Source organism: Mauremys mutica, chromosome 3 (genome assembly GCF_020497125.1).
Source record: "Mauremys mutica isolate MM-2020 ecotype Southern chromosome 3, ASM2049712v1, whole genome shotgun sequence".
NCBI classification, from domain to species: Eukaryota; Metazoa; Chordata; order Testudines; family Geoemydidae; genus Mauremys; species Mauremys mutica.
The window spans coordinates 205679102-205699385 of NC_059074.1; the positions used below are offsets into that span (position 1 = coordinate 205679102).

The window sequence follows — 20284 nt, forward strand, 5'->3', positions numbered from 1 at the left end:
TCCTGCCTGTAGCGAGGCATATAGTAAGGCCGGTTAAGCTGGGGGCGGAACGGATGCCTCTGGGTCGCAGGGGTATGCATCCCCAAAGTACAGATAATGACCCTATTGTCCTTGAGGTTCTGGAGTCTGGAGTCCGTCTTTTCGGAGAACAGAGCCTTGGAGTCAAAAGGAAGGTCCTGAATGGTGTACTGTACTTCAGGGGGAAGCGTCGAACTCTGGAGGCAAGAGATCCGGCGCATGGTAACGCCCGAGGCTATAGTACGCGCCCCCGAGTCAGCTGCGTCCAAGGAGGCTTGTAACGAAGTGCGCGCTACCTTTTTACCTTCCTCTACGAAGGCTGCGAACTCCTGTCGTGAGTCCTGAGGTAGGAGTTCTTTGTACTTTTCTACCTCAGCCCATGTGTCATGTCTGTAACGGCTCAACAAGGCCTGCTGGTTAGCCACTCAGATCTGCAGGGCACCAGCAGAGTAGACCTTGCGACCAAGCAAGTCCATACACCTGGCTTCCTTCGATTTAGGAGCCGGGCCTTGCTGGCCGTGGCGCTCTTTATCGTTGACAGATTGGACCACCAACGACGAGGGGCTAGAGTGCACATACAAATACTCATATCCCTTGGAAAGGACCATATACTTGCGTTCCACCCCCCTGGCTGTGGGCGCAATAGAGGACGGAGTCTGCCATAAGCTATCAGCAGTCGCCTGGATAGTCTTAATGAAAGGGAGGGCTATGCGGGTTGGGGCGTCCGCTGACAAAATGGTCACTATCGGATCGTCCACTTCTGATACCTCCTCAGCCTGTAGGTCCATTCGCAAGGCCACCCTGCGAAGAAGCTCCTGGTGTGCCCGTAAGTCAATTGGAGGGGGACCTGCAGACGACGACCCCGCCACCGCCTCATCCGGGGAGAAGGAAGAAGAAGAGACCCCGGGAATGATGGCATCCCGCTCAGCGTCTGGGACCTGGGAAGGTTCTTGTTCCAGAGGTTCCTGAGCAGGCTGATTACCTTCCTCTACGAATGATGGTACCTCAGTGTCAACTGGGGGGGGCGGCTTATCGTAGCCTTAGCGTGGCTCGTGTGGTACAGTGTGCGTGGTAGGCACAGGAGCGCCTTGGGCTTGATGGTAGGCCCAAGGGGTCCAATAACCCCAGTGATGAGGGTCCTGGTCCGCATAGTGGGACTGCTGGAAGACTCCCGAAGGGACCTGAGGGTCATGGTCGTCGATGTAATAGCTGTCGGCATGTGAAGAGGCCGACGCGTGCCTGGAGGGCCAGGGAGGAGCGGATAACCCCTGTGCCGAAGTGCCAACTGATCGCGTTTCCCGCCTCTGTGGCGACCGGTGCCGGGAGGCATCCCAACAGCAAGAGCGGGAGCGAGAACGGGACCTCCGACCGATGCGGTGCCGGGAGGTCGACCGGGACCTCCACGCTCGGTGCCGAGAGTGGCTTCATGAGTAGCGGCGGCCGTAGCGGTACCGCGATCCAGAACGGTGCCGGGAGCGACGAGTCGGAGAGCGGGAGAATGACTGGTGCTGCGAGTCTGACCGGTGCCGCGTAATCGAGCGGTGCCGGGACTGCGAGCGGCGTTGCGATCAGCGTCTGGAGTGAGATCGGCGTCGGGACCGTGAGCACTCGTGAGACCGGGAGCGGGATCGGTGCCAGTCGGACTCGGTGCCGGCACGTGGTTTGAGCATTGACGGCTTGCCCATGGAACGGGGCGCCCGCACCGGCGGAGCCAGGGGCGGAGGCACAGCTGGGTCCGTTAAAGCAATAAGGTCCCATGCCACTGCGAAGGTCTCCGGAGTCGACGGCAGTGGGATCTCTACCGCGGCCGGAGCCGGGGAGGCCACAGGTGCCGGACTCGACGGCCTCTGAGGGGCCGGAGTCGACAGTGCCGGCAGAAGCGTCTGTGCCGGAGCAGTCGGTGCCGTGGCAGGTTTTGGTGCCGGTCGGGGCGCACTCTGGTGCCTCGGAGCAGGTGGTGCCAAAGAGGCAGCGGCCTTCCCTTTCTTCGCCTTTGGCGAGAGAGAGCGTCCCTGGGCAGATTTCGGTGCCGATGGCGCTCTTGGTTGCTGCACGGAAGAGTGGCCCGGCACCGTGGCGGCACTGCGAGAGTCTGGAGGGACGGCGGGCGGTGCCGCAGCCGGAGGGGTTAAGGCTGCCTCCATGAGGAGTTGTTTGAGCCTAATGTCTCTCTCCCTCTTCCTACGAGGCTTGAAAGCCTTGCAAATTGGGCACTTAGAAGACAAGTGCGACTCTCCCAGGCACTTTAAACAGGAGCTATGTGGATCCCCTGTAGGCATAGGCCTGCGGCAGGCCGAACACGGCTTGAAACCCGGGGAGCCGGGCATGCGCTCCGGTCCCAGGTGCGGGTGGGGGCTAATCCCCGAACCCGCTAACTATCAAACACTAAAATGATGAAAAACTACTAAAAACAAGAAAACCTAAGACTAAGATATCAACTATGTACAATTTTTACAGAGAAGAACTATGAGGAAGCTAGGGAAGTGGAGGTCAGGCAAGCTGCACTCCACTGTTCCAACGACTGACACGGGCGGTAAGAAGGAACTGAGGGTCGGCTGAGGTATATATACGGTGCCGTTATGGCGCCACTCCAGGGGGCGCTCAGCCGACCCACTGGGGTTGCTAGGGTAAAAATCTTCCGACGAACGTGCACGCGGCGCGCACACACCTAACTGGAATGGATATGAGCAATCACTCGAAGAACTGTTATCTACCCAAATATCCCTGCCAGAAGATTAGAAGGTTGTCTTCCCTCAAGTCTTCACTCAAGGTTGCAGTGACTTTAACTCAAAACAATTCAAGACTCATAACAGCTGCCATACTGGGTCAGACCATGATCTATCTTGCCCAGTATCCTATCTTGCCTTGTACCAAACCTTCAGGGGAGTATGCAAAGCAGGGCAATTATGACATGATCCACCCGTCTTTCACTCCTGGCTTCTGGTAGTCAGTTTTAGGTTGTTCTGAGTTTGCATTTCTGACCCTCTTGGCTAATAGCCATTGATGGACCTATCCTCCATGAACTTATCCGGTTCCTTTTGAACCCAAGTTATACTTTCGGCATCACAACATGCCATCGCAATGAGTTCCACAGTTTAGTTGTGTATTTTGTGATAAAGTACTTGCTCTTGTTGTATTAAACCTGATTCCTATACATTTAATTGAGCGCCCCTGGTTTTTGTATTGCATGAAATGGTAAATAATAGTTCTCTATCCACATCATTCATCATTTTATAGATCTCTCTAATACCCACCCCTTAGTTCCTTTTCTAAGATGAATAGCCCTTATATACACCATATAGTTCCAGAGTGTGTATCTTTTTTCCCTTCTGACCCTTTCAACATGTGGCATGAGAGGCACATCTTCTTTCAGATGTCTTGTGTCATGGCCCCCTCCCGCCCTGACGCACAGCTCTGTTACACTTTTCAGGATCCTTTGATGTGGCTGACTTTTCAGACCTGAACCTCCCTTCCCCAAATGTACTGTCTTACGGTATCTCTAAAGAGGGAGATTTTAGTTTCTCCCTAATGTAAGGCATTAACCATTGTAATCACTATGCTGGAAAAACAGTTTAGGTTCCTATTTTTCAGAACATCTTTGGGCTTGCCTACACAAACACTGAGTTTGCGGCAAGCTGGGGTGCAAATATACCCCACACTAGCCTGCCGGGCACTAAGGGTGAGTATGGACCCTGCTGCCACACGCTAACCATTCCCTACTGCGCTTTGATATACCCCACTTTGAAATGGGAGGAGATGAAAGCACACTAGGGAATGGTTAGCACACAGCGGCAGGGTCCACAGGGACATACCGCACAGCACACTAGTGCAGGGCACACTGACACCCCAACTGCCGCACACTAAATGTTTTGTGGACAAGCCCCTTCATAAGTTGAAGTTTCTTTGTAGGCGTTTCTACGGTGTCATTGTTTCTCTGTTGACTCTTTCACCCTATTACCCAAAAAGATATCCTTCACTCCAAGGGCCTTCTGCTCTTTCTTCTGGCCTAATAACCATGATTTCACACGATGATTGTCCTTGCTGGACTGTTAACCTAATCCCAGCATACTGTCTGTCTTACATCTAAAGTTTAGAGAGACAAGGCTCAAAGAATTCTTATCTGTCTCAACATTAATTCTAATCAAATATGGATTATTTGCAGTTTAAATGTAATCTGTCGCATATCTGAGGTAATTATTAAAATGCAGTTGTAAATATGCCTTCTTTAATTTCCCTTTCAGATTGGAATTATGCAAGAATTTAAACATTTTTTATGATGATCAGATTTATCCAGTGACTCTAACTTTTAAAAATAAAATTGTTATAAAGATTCTGACACTTCTGATTATAGAGTATGTTGGGACAATGGAACTGAGAGATCTTCTCTGTCTACAGGAGAAAGACTAGGGCCAGGTCTATACTACAGACTTTTGCAGTCATAGCTATGTTAGTCAGGGATGTGATGACATGTGACATAACTGACCTAGCTGTGCCAACAAAAGCCACTAGTATATAAATGGCCTAAGATATTTAAGGCCTATGAACTATTCCCTGGTACTCTGGAAAAGAACTAAAATCACTTATCCGAAACTATGCTAAGGAGACTCTAGTGCACTTCGTTTTGAGAACTGGTCTTTTGTCGATAGGTTCTAAGATTAATCAAAGCTGCATTTGATTGCTTGGGTAACAAGAATACTGAAAATCTCTGGAAAAAAAAGACTGCTATGGACCACTGCCTAAGAGAGTATAAATCAGGAATAACCCATAGTTGGGATCTGTATCGATTCTGTCTTTCCTTTTCTTTGCCTTCCTTTACTTCCTTCTCTCAAGCTATCAGTCTAATGGTTGTCATGTCCAATGAACCTGAGGCCATGATGTCTTGTAGGTTTAAGAATGGATCCGGCTACCGGGAAAGAGGAGAAAACTTACTCCAACAACAGGACTTTGCCTCCAATCCTGCCATCCAGATTGACCTAAGATGGACCAGGGAGTCTGCCTGCCAGAGAAAAGCACAACTCCTACCTGAACTTAACAAGTCACTACTTATCTACTTCAGCTGGTGTGACAAAGTAAAACTGTTCTTAATGTTTCCTCTAAATACTGTAGGGGTGCCTCAGTTTCTGGCCAACACTCTGTCTCCTGGCAACTAATGGCCCGGTCCTCTCCCTGCAAGGGAATGCTAAAGGTGTGGGAGAACAAAGAGGTCAGGTGACCTCCTGGCCCAGGAAAGGAACTCAGCAGAGAAGAAGGGGCTGGAGGGGGTTTCAGTTAAAGCTGGCTGGGGATGAAAAGTATGTGCAGACAGGGTTGTCTGGCTCGCTGGGCCCCAAAATGTACCCGGCTAAGGAGTCCCGTTCTCTGTACCTACAAGCTCTGTTTTAGACCGTGTTCCTGTCATCTAATAAACCTCTGTTTTACTGGCTGGCTAAAAGTCATATCTAACTGCAAAGTGGAGGTGCGTGCAAAACCCTCTGGCTTCCCCAGGACCCCGCCTGGGCGAACTCGCTGTGGGAAGCACACGAAGGGGCATACGCTAAATGCTCCAAGGTCAAACCCAAAAAGGTAAAGCCGTGTAAGCTTCTTGCCCTAAAAACAGTCTGCTCCAAGGAAAAGGAGGCTCCCCAAAGTCCTAACTGGCTTTGTGGGGAGCAGTTCCAAAGCATCGCCCAAAAACTCCATAACAGCTGGACCATAAAAAGGAGTACATATTTAAATGGTTTTCCTTTCTCTGTTGTCCAAGTTTGGCTGGGGAAACTGGCAAAACTAACATCAGAGTGTTTTGGTTGTAACTGGGTAAACATTTCCTTCATTTAAGGAAAAGATTGAGAAAGAAAAGCTGGGTTTGTAACATGCAATGCTTAAGTAAATAAAGACAGAAGGATTAGCATTGGGGCAGTTATTAAAGAGTTTAAAGCCTTAAACTATGAGAAAGAACCCGAAACTATTCTACTATTATCCATTCTTTGTGTGACTGTAGTCATGGACAAAGACATCATTGTGCTAGGTGCTGTACAAACACTGAACAAAAAGACAGTCCCTGCCCCAAGTAGCTCACAATCTAAGTACTGTATAAGATACGAGACAACAGATGGATACAGACAGACGGGAGTACAAGTAAACAATGTGAGAATACTGGTCTGGATGGCGGTCAATGGTCCCTGCACATCGACAGCTTGACCATTGTCAAGTTTTTTGTAGGATATCAGGGCAAAGGAGAGTGCTGAGGAAGGATCTGAAGGTGGATAATGAGGTAGCTTTGCAGATTTTTAGGGGAAGTGCCTCCCAAGTGCTTTGGGCAGCATGGGAGAAAGCACAAAGGTGCTTGTTTGAAAATTTAACAGGTGGACAAAGGAGTCTGGCATCACGGGCCAATCCGAGGTGAGTATAAATAGTTTGATAGCAAATGAGAGACGATAGGTAGAGTGGGGATTGACTGTGAGGCGCCTTGACAGTGAAGAGAAGTAGCGTATGTTTGATGTGATAGAGAAGAGGGAGCCAGTGGAGAGATGCAAAAAGAGTGGTGAGAAGGTCAAAGTAAGGGGCTAGGGAAATGATCCGTGAAGCGTCATTCTGATTAGCTATGGGAGGAGCAAGATTGCACTGGTCAAGGGAGGAGGCTATTGCAGTAACTGAGGTGCATGATAATGAGAACCGGGATGAGAGTTTTAGCTGTGTCAATACACAGGAAAGGCCGTATCTTAAAGACGTTATACCGAAAGAATTGGCATGAATTAGTTATAGCCTAGATGTGAGTTCCTATCAGTTTTAGCACTGACCCTGGGATGTACAAAACAACATGTAATTAACCTATAAGCCATGGCAGGTCTATGAAAGTCTTTGTTTTCAGGATATTACAGTCATGTCTACTGTTTAATAAACAGCCACAAAGAAACTCCCTAGTAACTTTGCTTAGTTCAATATACTGTACTTGTAAACCTGCATGGACACTGGTTACCGCAGTTATAATCACAGTGTAACTGGAAACTTTTAGCCTCCATGTTCAATTCAGTATATTTTGAAGAAACCATCAGTTTAACAGACCATTGTGGCTGCATTCACTCAGAAACAAGCATGATTTAAACACATTATGATCAGAAATGCAGATCTACAGTAACAAGCTCCAGGAGTGTGGGAAAGGAAAACACTAGACTTCCATTTGCACAATGTGTTAAGAATGTCATGTCTGGTGTAACGTATTAAAGGATTTGATAATATTTGGTTATAAATGATCACTCATTTAAATCTTTATTTGGAGATCTCTCATTTGTAGCTTTTTGCTCAAAAAATTATTAAACCACATATTCACTACATAATCTAACTTTTAGTTATATTTGGAGGATTTTTTTTTAAAATAGTTGAATTTAAACTCAAAAGAATATACATGAAAATGCTGCATGTGATGTACATGCCATAGCTGTGACAGCTGTTATGCAGCACATTTCTTTGGGCCAGCAGAACACACAAAGCATATGGAGGATGTCAATGCAAAGGACAGCTTAGCCCTGACTCTGCTGGAGACTCAAATATGATAGGACTCAGCCTTTATTTTTAGGGTCGGATGCAAAGCTGACTGAAGTCCGTGGAACTCTTTCCAGTGACTTCAATTGGCTTTGGATCAGGCCATTGGTAAATGTCCAGAGGAGGATGTAAAACTACTGTACATAAGGTTAAAGGTAATAATACCTAGCTTTTATACAGAACATTTCATCAGTAGATATCACAGTGCTTCACAGTCTTTAAATGTATTTACCCTCACAACGCCCCTGTGAGGTAGGGCAGTGCTATTCTCCTCAATGTACAGAAGGGGATCTGAGTGACAGAAGGGCTAAGTGACTTGCCACAGTCATATAGGAAGTCTGTGGCGGAGCAGGAAACTGAACAGGGGTCTAGACTAGTGCCCTAACCTCTGCGCCATCTGTGGTTCAGAAAAAGACAATTCCCTGACACTAAGAGGCACTTGAAATATTTCCAGGGATGTGAACTTATCCTGAGAGAAGCTAATCAGTCATGACTCCCACTGAAGGCAATGGGTGCTCAACACCCCTCACTATCAGGCCCTTTGTTATATTAGAGAATTTAAAATCAAAAGCAATGGTCTACAATAAAGAAATAAGTAAAGCAGTGAGGGCTCTGATTAGCCTCAGGCCACTTCCGCAATTTGTCGCCAGCCAGCAAAAGCTCCACAAACCTCCTAAGCTCCACAGCCAGGGGAGCTACAATCTATCTCAAGGAAGTCTGTCCTTTTTGAATGAGGCCATATAATGCTGGAGATATCCTGAAAATGCCAGCCAACCCTGCCTCCTTCTTGGGGTGGAGTCGGTGAATGGGAATGACACCATCACACAGGGGGCTGGCTCAGAATTGGCTGGCTGGCTGGCTGACATTTGTCAGCCAGGGAAGAAATTTTAAAGGGGCCATACTGCCTGGAGCGCTCTTGCTGGCTGACAGGTCGAGCAGCTGGAGCTGTCAGCTCGAAAGAAGAGAGAGGCCCATCAAGTTAATATTTCTTCCTCTACAAACTGATTGCTAGGGAGGACGTTCCCCCCACCAATCCATTGTCTCTTCCAGAGATCATGGAGGGGAGAGCTGCCCCTGACCCAACCAACAATTTAAAGAAACAGGACCAGGCAGAGAGACGGATTGCTCTTCGCAGATCATAGCCACTAGCGCCACGCATAGTGGTTACAACAGTCCAGGCCGGGAGTAGCTTCTGTAGCCTAAGCAGCCCTAGGGGGGCAGATACAAATTGTGAGCAATGGTATGCAACGGGTCGGGAGAAATCCCCAGACAACTTCCAGCCACACACTGTTTTGTCTTCCCTTTGTAGAGCAGGACGGCCTTTCCCCTGGCAGTTCAATCCTGCTGCACAGCCACTGTATGCAACTCTGACTAGATCTCTAAAAGAGAGGGGCCCAGATCCTCAGCTGGTGTGAATCAGCATCCTTCAGTGGAGCTCACCAACCTACACTGACTGACACCATCTCAGGAGCTGGCCCTTGGTATTTACTACAGCTTTTTGTCACTGATTTAATAGAGCAATCCTGACACACAACTTAAACAGTATTTCTTTTTCCTGAAAAATATGCAAATCATCTGCCAACATACACAATATTAAATACATTTAAAAATGATAAGCGTCTGATCAACCTACAAAAATCAGGAGAACAGTGAGTTTAGCATGTGTCTTCTTCCCACATTCCATTGCACATAGCTAGTGGAGGAGTCTGAGAATTCTGAGACTCATCATACCCATTAGCAGATCACTGAATTAAGGAGGGTATGGTGGCCCGAAAGCAGAAATTTCTTTACTGGAAAAGGAGAAATGACTTTGGCTGTAATTTTCAATGTTGTACTTGTGACCATGGCAGGCATTTGTGTTTGAATGAGATTTCTTCATTACTGCCAAGCTGTTAACATGCTTCTTCAGTGAAGTTACAATTTTGCCACGGAAATGACTCTGATCTCCCAAATTCACCATTTAGGATCCAGAAGATGGAACAGAATTTCTGTGTTATGTTGTCTGAACACACTGATTCTAAATTTACTATAATGAGCCATACAAAATTATGGAAAATGTGAAATGGATTTATATTTCAGTCAGATCTAAGATTTCCCCAAGATGAAAGGATAAATTTTACTTCCTCCCTGTAAAATGGGTTTTCTATGGAGGACTCCAACAATCTGAAAACTACAGAATTTTTTCTCCTTTGTTAATTCAGTTAGCTCCACCAGCAGCTGACAAACTTTGGCACCTCTTCATCCTTAGGTACCAAAGCACACTCTCTGGCCAGTTGATAGCTTCCCTAGATGGAAAGACCAAAATCTCCTCCTCTGCTCAGGGGGGCTCTAACAACTGGAATGCTGGGCCTGGCCTGGCAAAACCCAAACCCAGACTGGGAGGACTTATCTTGGGAATTTTCCAGACGTTCCTTTGACTAAAAGCACTCAGGATCACAGGCCCAAAAGCTGCATCGGTGGGAGCTTTGATGCAGATGATAATAGTATGGATGGAAGGCCAAGAGTCCATTTGACAGGTTTCCTGTACTTACACAGATTCTCTCTCTGCTTAGGAGGAGACTATGTTATTAGAGGAAGGAGCTCTAATGCCTATGGAATAGGGAGACTGCTATGTATGCTTCCTTAATACATACACAAACCCATTTAGTGATGACTGGATCCAAATGGGAATGATCTGCCTCTTTTGTGGGGGACGGAGGGCAAGGAAACTGAAGAAACCCTAAATTCCCTGTAGGTAAAACTGAGGACAAAATGATAGGAAAATCAATGTCAAGATCCTTATGGAACTCAGAATTGATCTTGTGAATAAATCTTGGAAGCAGACGAAGGGTTACTTTATGGGATACGTGAAAGAGGAACTGGCATTGTAGGAGAGGGCTGCCAGCTCACCCACTCTCCACGGGGAGGAAATGGCTAACAGGAAGGTCACTTTTAGTGAGCCAAAATAAGAGTCCCAATCCCAACACCATATGCTTGAAGGGAGAGGTATGGAGCCACAATGGAACTGGCAGCAATGGAGATAGTTACTAAATTATGGTTTCTAGTTATTGAATCCGAATTTGGAGACAAAAGGGTCCTTTAGGCTTGCAGTACCTTACATAGTGAGAGACGATGACTTTACTGAGGATGTAACTGTATGGTCTATATGGGGCCGAGTACCCCAGAAGATGACACACCTTTTTGGTAATCTATAAAAGTTATGCATAGCCTTAGGTAAGGCAGGCTTGACATCAGGTTTCTTACAGGACTCAGCGATTAACTCTTAAATATCTAAGTGAATTTGGGAAACTCTGCCTTGGCTTAGACAGTAACTTTCTCTTATCTATTATCTAGGCTTCAAGAATCTATCCTGAGGGTCTTGTGAATCTCCCTCCTATCACTGACCTCCTGGCACCTAACAATTTTTAGAATGCAAAGTCATACTGAGTTCAATCAGACTTTGCAACAGACTCCGTATTAATCATAATCTGTTACGTTTCCTCTATATTTGGAGATAAAAATTGTTTTTGAAATGAAAGAATTGATAGTACAGGAGCGATCCAAGCACAATTCAGGCACAGGCTATATACGATTCTTCAGCTACAGCACTCCAGGGTGGTCATGCAACACCCCGAGGCAATTTTAGTTTTGCCTCTTTCCTGATCAGAAAATGTCAAACAGCCGCATGGTGTTGTGAAATGGACCTATCTCCACTGCAGAACAGGAAGTCACCCTCATCCCGGGAGGATCCCAGAGCCCAGGAATCAGCCTGAACCCAAAAGTCTACACTGCAATTTTACAGCAGTCTAAGCGCCGCGAGTCTGAATAACCTGACCCAGGCCAGCTGCGGGGTTTAACTGCAGTGTAGCCATACCCAACGTGTTCACAATGAACAGCGAGGAATACAAAGAAAATCAAAACTAGAAAAAGTGTCTTTTGAAATAACATGGCTGCACTGAATGTTTCTTTCCCTTTAAATAACAAAAGGGATCAATGAAAGCGAAACACTCAGCAAAAGGTATTTTAAAAAATAGTAAATATGTGTTGGGCAGGGAAAACATTTCTATTATACAGTCTAGAAATAAAAGAAAGGTTAATTCTTTTATATCTTTTTTAAACACAAGCAAAACAAACAATACAAAAAATGGAGCAATGAGGCTGCCAAGTTTCAATCTTATGTAAATGAGCATGCAAGAGTTCCACAGCCTTAAAAACCTGGGACTGCTGGAAATGGCTACAGTTCCTTAACTGAAGTGTTGCTCCTGGGCAATGCTACAATACTCATTAAAGAATCCCTTTATCAACATATATTATTGGGTGCCACAGTTTTCCTATATAGTTTTCCTGTTAGTCCAGTGACAATAAATAAAGACTGCCTAAAAAAAAAGTGCAAGCTGAGATTCATTTGTCTTTCTTTTCATTCTGCAATAGCCATCGGCTACTAAAAAGTAAAGATTTACACTATTTATATGCTTTCTGATAATGTCAAGCATTATGCTTTATTTTCCAAATCATTAGCATGCACAAGAATGACCTCATGGTGAACAGATGCACTTGGATATGGCAGTGATTAGATCAGTCCTCTCAGCAGTCAAGTGTGCCCATTCCAATTAACCCTTTGAAGAATCAACTGCAAATCTACAATATTAAAAGAATGCTTGCAGATACAATTTCTGGATTCTCGTGTCTGTAGAAAGCTACCATGATGAGTATCCAAATATGCAGCACAAAGCTCTTTCTAAAGGAACTGTTATTTAAAGTCTGAATATTGATTCCCTTTTCTAGAACTTTCAAATGTTTACATCTTTTAGCAGTTAAAACCACTGGCGGGCTTCTAATCTTATATTGCTACTCTATTTGTTTCATCAATAAGGGCAATTAGACTTGGAAACATATTTTATGCACTTGTTAGTACATATGTATTGACCATTTAGGATTGCTTTTTTGAAAGGATGCACCATCAAGTTGCACTTTCTGATGTTTGTGTGGAGTACCAGTATTTTGTCTAACAAAGTTGTTTTTGTTTTTTGGCCAGAGAAGGCAAGAGGAAGAAGAGGAAAGGATTGTAGCTAAGAACACCCTTTAAAGTGGGAAAATCTGCAGAGGGATAGGATGAGAATAATTAAATACTGTAGGACGACTAAGAACTTCTTGGGTTGACTCTTATACACAGCCTAATTAAAATAAGACATGTAACGTACCAGTTTAGCAACAAAGGACCTTATTCTGATCTTTTGATCTTAAATCTGCACTTCCCATAAATGAGTTATGGGGTGTTCATTCTGCCTAGTATTCTGTATTTTCAGTGTCTAAGATGCATGGAGCTCTAACACTACGTATAAAGAGTTAAAGGCCCTGGTCCTACAAAGATTTACACAAATCAGTTGGACTACTCCCATGCATAAAGGTAAGCACCTGCATAAACGTTTGCAGAATAGGAGCCTAAGTCAGTGCACACTTTATAATCCATGTCACATGCGAGTCTGGAGGCAACATCCATTCTGCAGCATCTCGCTATTTGCTAGTAGTCTGAGGCAGGGGCGGCTCCAGGCCCCGGCACGCCAAGCGCATGCTTGGGGCGGCACGCCGCGGGGGGCGCTCTGCCGGTCGCCGGGAGGGTGGTTCCGGTGGACCTCCCGCAGGCACGTCTGCAGGAGGTCCACCGGAGCCGCGGGACCGGCGACTGGCAGAGCGCCCCCCATGGCATGCCGCCGTGCTTGGGGCGGCGAAATGGCTAGAGCCGCCCCTGGTCTGAGGTTGTGCAACAGAACATAAAAGCCCCCAAAAGGTAATTAATAACAACATACAAATTGCATATGTTAATGGCTATATTTTCACTGTACTAATTTATAGTATATCACAGGATGCTTTTTGAATCTTATGTTGCATTAACTGCTTAAAAAATCCTAGATAAAATAAAACTGTACTACTCATTGATCTCTGAGTTTGTCTATCTGTATATACAGTGACCTTGGATTATGATGAGGTGATGTTGAGGATAGGATGAGGGGGAAGAATGGGCCCTACATTCACCATGAAAGCTTAAGCTGTTCAGGGTTAATTTTTCCAGTTGGCTTGCTGCTTGGAAGAGGATAAAAACACAGATAGATGGGCCTGCCTTGGGCAGTTCCACTTTTCTTTGCAGGTTTCATTTCTCTGTTTTGGGATGGGCATTCCCCTCGGAGTAACCTGAGATCTTATCAACATGTGTCAAATTTCTTAAATGGAAGAATACCACCTTCACAGAAACTGCACAGCCAACCTGTGCTACATGAACTTGTAAATAAGGCAAAATTCTGAACTACATGAGACATGATGGATGGTAGGATGTGTAGCTAGAGATACAGCACTGGCAATACTTATTAGCTGAAATTATCACAACTTGTGTTTGCTTGCACTCAGACTTGCTCTGGGAATAGTTCACATCAAAATTAACTCACTCCCCTTTTCCGGACATTGATGTGAATAAATAAATGGATGTGAACTAATTAAAATGAGTTTAATAGTAGCTTGCTTTTTATTTTAAAGGAATGGCATTACCATCTCATGAAGGATCAAAATATTCCACACCTGCCCATAGAGATACAAATACACACTGTCCTGATTCATAGTTTTATATACTGAGTTGGTAATGGAAGATCTACTGCAAAGTACTAACCTAAAATGTGATGATAATGGAAGTATTATATGAATCCAGATGTCCCTGATCTTACAGGTGAATGTGTGTGGGCAGACCACTGTGCCCATGCTGAGCTCCACTGACTGCAGTTGGACTCTGTTGGATCTTTTTGCAGAACCAGGGCCTATATTAGTGCCTAAACCCTGGGACTATTCAGCATTAACAACGATTGTGGAATTACATGAGTTATATCTGGTTTCAATATTGACTTAGCGCCTAAGAGTGCACAATCCTGAAATCTAATTATAACAGAACTCATAGTAATCCTGACACTAAACAATTTAACAACTAAGCAGTAAAAGGTAAAAGTGTGGATAGATTTTCTTTTAATCCTGGAATAGGAAAATTCCTGAGTCATGGATTTACATGTCTTTGCAAAGGCTAATATGACAAGTAATTTTCATGATTTAGGAAGTTGTCTAATCTAGAAAATTCTATTTAAAAAATATTAAATAAATTATTCTCTTCTAATACATAGCTTGAAACCTTATGATACAGAATTTTCTAAAGCCCATAAATGAAATGAATTTCTCAAGTAGACAGTTTGCTGTGTTGTTCTTCCAACATTCTCTAATTACAACAGATCTTTTAAATCAGGTATTAACTGTCTTGTAACACTGAGTAGACTAATGATTTGCTCAGTCAGAACAACTTGAAATCTTGGAGGGGAATAAGGGAGACTGGCAGGGGATGCTTATAAACTCAAGCCTGGATCGGAGTTTTGTGCCTCTGACTATAGCTGGGAAAACTGAAACCCCAGCTCTGAACACCCCTGAAGTTTGGAGACTTGAGTTTTGGTATCTGACTCATGACTGGCCCTAGTATTATAACAGGCTGAACTAAAAATATGATTCCAAACATACCCAAACTTTGGAAGGCTGAAAATCAGGATCTGAATTTTGTGACAAGTTCTGATTAAGAAAAATTAAATCACATAAAAAAATTATTCTAGTACTTAATGATTATTTAACAATTCTTCTGAACAATTTAAATAAATCTTAAGTATTTTTTGCATATAACAGATATTATAGAATTTAGATGTTATTCCATAGTAATGTCTTTTCTAATTATGTTTAATTAGATCAGAATAAGATGACCAAATAACATATGCAAATATGGTGGAACAGAAATATGGAAGATTGATGAAGACAATAAAATATGCTTAAAGTATTTTAAAATTCTGCCAAGATGCCTATATTTTTATTTGCTGATACCTACACAGATAAATGACTCAAAGTTTCTAACAAAACTGGGTCTGAAATCTACATTTCTATTGAAATTGATAATTTTTTTGTCTCTGAGTTTTGGCAGGGCGTATAAAAGAATTTAATTCACAGCTGTTCTACTTTTTTAATGTAGAAAACATTAATCAAAGCTTTAAGTTATAAGCTTTTCTAATGTTGTTTAGTATTCCAGTTCAACAAAGATCAATAGAGGCCATCCCTGTGTTTCTTGACGCCTCTCCAGGAAGCAGAGGCGCGATTATGTAAATAGCACTGGTTCCCCTTTACTTCTGCCAGCTTGCTTATCTCCAAAGCCTTCTGCCTGCTGCTACTGGCGACCAATACAAGTACATGCATATACCTCTTATCTCCTAACAAAGCTCTGAAAGCTCAAGGATTGGAGCCAGTAATGTTAAACAATGATGCATGGCTGATTTTATTTGTAAGTGATTTATTTCAGTAAATTTAATTTCTTCCTTCAATTTTTCAGTTTAGATGGAAGATATTTGTTAACAAGTCAGAATATAGGGAATAAAGCAGATGTGTTGAAACATTTATACAGGGTTGAAATAATCTATTTAACAATCCAAAAGAGTATCATGAAATAATTAGAAAGTGTACACCCAATCGGTGCAAAGAAGGGATTAAGGAATTCATCAAGCACTGACTGTATACTTTTCCACAAGAGAGGAAAATTAATCCTTAGGATGCTAGAAACCTACTCTTCAACATGAATGTTTCCTTTTAAAACCGATTTATCAAAGATAATTAAAATGACAAAGTAGCAACTGGTATCTTACTGACCTTAGAAGTTAACTTAAAATCTTGTTATGATCTACAGAACACATTCACTGAGTTTTATATAGATATCCATCTTTCAACAAGATTGATGAAATAATTGTTGAAATAGAGTTTACAAATGAGATTCCAATCCAGGCATTGGTGGGAAGTTTGAAATTTGTCCACACATATATCAAATATTAAAAGGAAAATGTTAGCATACTATATTACTGTTATAATATTCTAACAGAACACTATCCTTACATTTCTTCTGCATTAATCCCTGACCTTGGTATCTCAGCAGCATAATCCCCATTTAGCATTAGTAGCAACGGCTTCTACTGTGAGGAACTATTTTTCGATAAGTAAGCACTGATTCAGGCATAGCTTTTGAACAACATATTCCCAGCTCAGCAAGAAACCCACACTCCTGAATGAACCAGAGCACATTACTGAGAGAAAGTTCATTAACCTTGCTAGATTCGGGGGTTAACAGGATAGCTGAAGAAAGGAACTGAGTGAATAGCTCTGATGCAAAACAAATTAAAATGAATGTCATCATTCCTTTTGATATTCATTAGTTGATTCAGAGGGAGAATGCTCTTCTTAAATTTGCAAGCATTTATCTACAAAAAACAGGTGTACATCTGCTGCTCAAGTGCTTCTTAGTGCTAAACAGAAGAATAACGTACAGAGACTCACCAGTTCCACTGAGAGAGTAGCTAGGAGAGGGAGAAAAGACCTGAGCTGCAAAATCCTCAAATGTCATTACTTCTTTGTGATTCTGGATTATTGCTTCAAGATACAGAGCTCTTTCCTCATAACTGCAATAATAGGGTTAAGGAAATGCACATGCAAAATTAAATGCTGTTACACAATGTCCTAGAATGCTAACAGTTCAATCCATACAAATACATGTAGAGAACTACATCATTGGTGTGAAAAATATGCCTTTCAAAATTTCTTTAAAATATTTAAGATTTCTAAACATAAACACTGAACTGTAATAACACTGTACTTTTTGAAATTATTTAGCCTCTCAATTTTTTTTAGCTTCAACACAAATATCATTATTGAAAAAGGCATGGTTTAGTGACTGAATCCAAGGTATCTCTGAAGTTAGTGAGGATGAAAACAAAGACTCTAGAAGTATATTCCTGGGAAATAAACATTTTACATTTTTAAGGTGAAAAACCATAATGGCAACAGAAATGTAGTGCATGTTTAGCATGCTCCTGATGGATAATATTTTAATTACAATTATTCTTTTTATCCTATCAAAAATAATTTAATTGGGAGTACAGGTTATAGGGAAAGGGAAAGAATACATGCAACTGATCATTGTGCTACTTAAAATAAGGAAGTATACAGCATTGAATAAGATTCCTCAGCGTGCAAAGTTTACATTAAAGTTACACTGTAGAAGGTATCATTGGATGTACCAATAAATTATACATATTAATAAAATAAGACCTTGTATTCAATACAGTCTACGTAATACAGACAACAAAGCAATCTAAACCAAGATTATTGCCTTTTAATTAAAACTCGGCAACCTGGAACACGCAGCATTCAAATGTGTAATCAAAAACCAGTCACCAATAAAACTTACAAGCGTAACAAGCTGAAGCAACTTTCCAGCTGTCTTAATAGGACCCCTGCTTGCTGCAGCTTTCCACAGTGGAGAAAGCAAATCTTTTCCTTTTGTGTGCAGCTTCTGTTTTCTCAGAAGGTGAATCATGCATTTCCAATAACAGGATAACGTCTGAAACAAATCTACAATGGACTGAAGAACCTCACATATGACTTTATGAATTAACACTTGAAGAAGCCAGTATGACATCTCATTCCCCATTTTTTTTTAAAATGAGGAAGAGTTTTCAGATCTTCATTGCGTTTTTGTCATGTGGAAAAGCATGCTAATTCTACGAGATTGCATTAAGTAGGAGAAAGTGCCAATTCATAATTACCAGATTATGAGATGATGAAATAACACCAGTGACTCAATATAATGTAGGTGATTGGATTTTTTTTAATTGAAAAGCCTACATTACTCATTAGAATTATTCCAAGGTGCAAGTTTGTAGTTTCTGCTACATTAATATGATACTTTAAAAATGACTGAACATCCTTTTCAATTCAGAGTAAAATAATGGAGCATTAGGTTTCTAGAGCTCTATCTCAGTGGGGATAATCAATGTGTTTGTGTCTTAATCATATGCAGGTTACTGTAGTCACTGGGGTTAAAAGACATTTTTGAAAGATTTTCATGCTAATGGAGACAGATACACATATGATAAATCCTTCTAAAAACTTTTATTGGGAAACTGAAGAAAGAAAATTAATACTTAGCATTTCAGAGATTGCACCTGCTGACAATTTTATTTACTTATTTTCTTTTAAAGCCCAGCAGAACACATTCCTGATAGCACAAGTATTAGGCTGAGTGTATTTGGGGCTGCTTCGCTATTATAGGCTGAACTCCTGATGACTCTTGTTAATGAATAGGCTGCCAAACTTCCTAAGAGAGGAGGCACACGCCTAGACCCTATTCTAAAGGGACTGACTGATGCCATTCACATCTCATTATGAACATGCTTATTCTGCACAGCACTTGGCTGTTGCCAAGGCTCTGTATTCCATACTGCCACAGCAAGCCGCTGGTCCTGTTAACAGCAGGATGTTAGGCCTGAGTGGCCGTCTGGCGAACAGGCACTCTGACACTAAGCTGGCACGTGCTGGCGCAGCAGGAGCAGACCAAGGCGTGACAAATTACTGAAAGAGCTAAGCTAAACTTATGGCTGACAACCACCTGAGCCTTAGGACCTCTATGGGCCTGCCATCAACTCTCAATTCATTGCTCACCCTTTTAGTCTGCAGTATGCTTGTGGGCCAAGTTTAAACAAGGCAGATACACTATAAAGGCTTTTCATGCTATGCCTAATAATATCCTGCTGTTTAATGAAAGGCCTTGCACATCTAACACATAAGCATACAGTGCAATAAACCATTGCTAACAAAACAGAAGTTCCTATGTATTTTGCGAAATATTGCATGGAAAGAGAGCAAGATGGGCCCTTGCTATGTTAATCCATAATAAAATGAATTATGAACATTCTTATTTAGGAGGCTGAAGATGGCCCTAATATAGAAAAAGGCAGAGGGAATAGGTCCATTATCTTACAGTAACAACATAAAAAAAAACACATGTTGGCAGGCTAAGCAAAGCAGAGATCTACAAACATTTAACATGCTTGAAAGGCATAAAAGGAAGTTTTCATTAAAAAAAACAAAACCAAATATTCTTCTTCGAGTGATTGCTCCTATGCATTCCAGTTAGGTGTGCGTGCCGCGCGTGCACGGCTCTTCGGAAGACTTTTACCCTAGCAACACTCGGTGGGTCGGCTGGGCGCCCCCTGGAGTGGCGCCGCTATAGCGCAGGATATATACCCCTGCTGACCCATCCGCTCCTCAGTTCCTTCTTTCCGCCCGTGACGGCCGTTAGAACAGTGGAGCGCAGCTTAGCTGACCTCCACCTCCCTAGCTACTCGTAGTTTCTCTTGTTTAGTGTATAGTTTATAGTTGTAGTTAACTTTATTTGTTTGTAGTATGGGATTTATTTTCAGGGGTTCGGGGTTTATCCCCTTCCCCTCACCCGGTGCCGGGTCCGATGCCCGGTCCACAGGGTTTTACAATGCTCGGCCGGCCACAAGCCGTTGCCGGCAAGAGATCCTCTCCTAAGTGCCTCGAGGATTCTCAACTGACAGATAAGTGCCGCATTCGCGGTGCCTTTGATCCTAGAACAAAGGGGAGCGGGACTTTCGTCTCAAACAGCTCCTGAGGGAGGCAGCTCTTGCTCCTCCACTCTCGGCGCCGAGCGCTGGTTAGTCTTCAAGGAGCGCTCCCTCGGCACCGGTTCCCCGGTGCCGCCAAGGCCTCCCGGCACTGGCCCTCGCTGACTCCGACGTCCGCTCGGCATGGTTCCCTCTCCTGGAGGAGGAAGAGGCACAATATACTTGCTGCGTCCGAGCCGCCTGCTCCGCAGCCGAGCGCTATGCTCAGTCGGATCGCCCGGCACCGATGTCTG

General features: G+C 43.3%; 2 protein-coding genes across 3 annotated transcripts in view; one reads left to right on the top strand and one right to left on the bottom strand.

Moving 5' to 3' along the window:
- Window positions 1-6604, top strand: part of INSM1 (INSM transcriptional repressor 1) — a 53429-nt gene extending 46825 nt beyond the window's left edge. The window contains exon 3 of the transcript XR_006578321.1: window positions 4904-6604. The gene's annotated coding sequence lies outside the window, so the exon portion shown is untranslated. The remainder of the gene's footprint in view (window positions 1-4903) is intronic.
- The window catches only part of RALGAPA2 (Ral GTPase activating protein catalytic subunit alpha 2), a 311093-nt gene that overhangs the window by 16945 nt on the left and 273864 nt on the right, over window positions 1-20284 (bottom strand). For both annotated transcript variants that reach the window (XM_045011212.1, XM_045011213.1), the window contains exon 38: window positions 16900-17021. In XM_045011212.1, the coding sequence (XP_044867147.1) occupies window positions 16900-17021 (122 nt within the window). The remainder of the gene's footprint in view (window positions 1-16899; window positions 17022-20284) is intronic.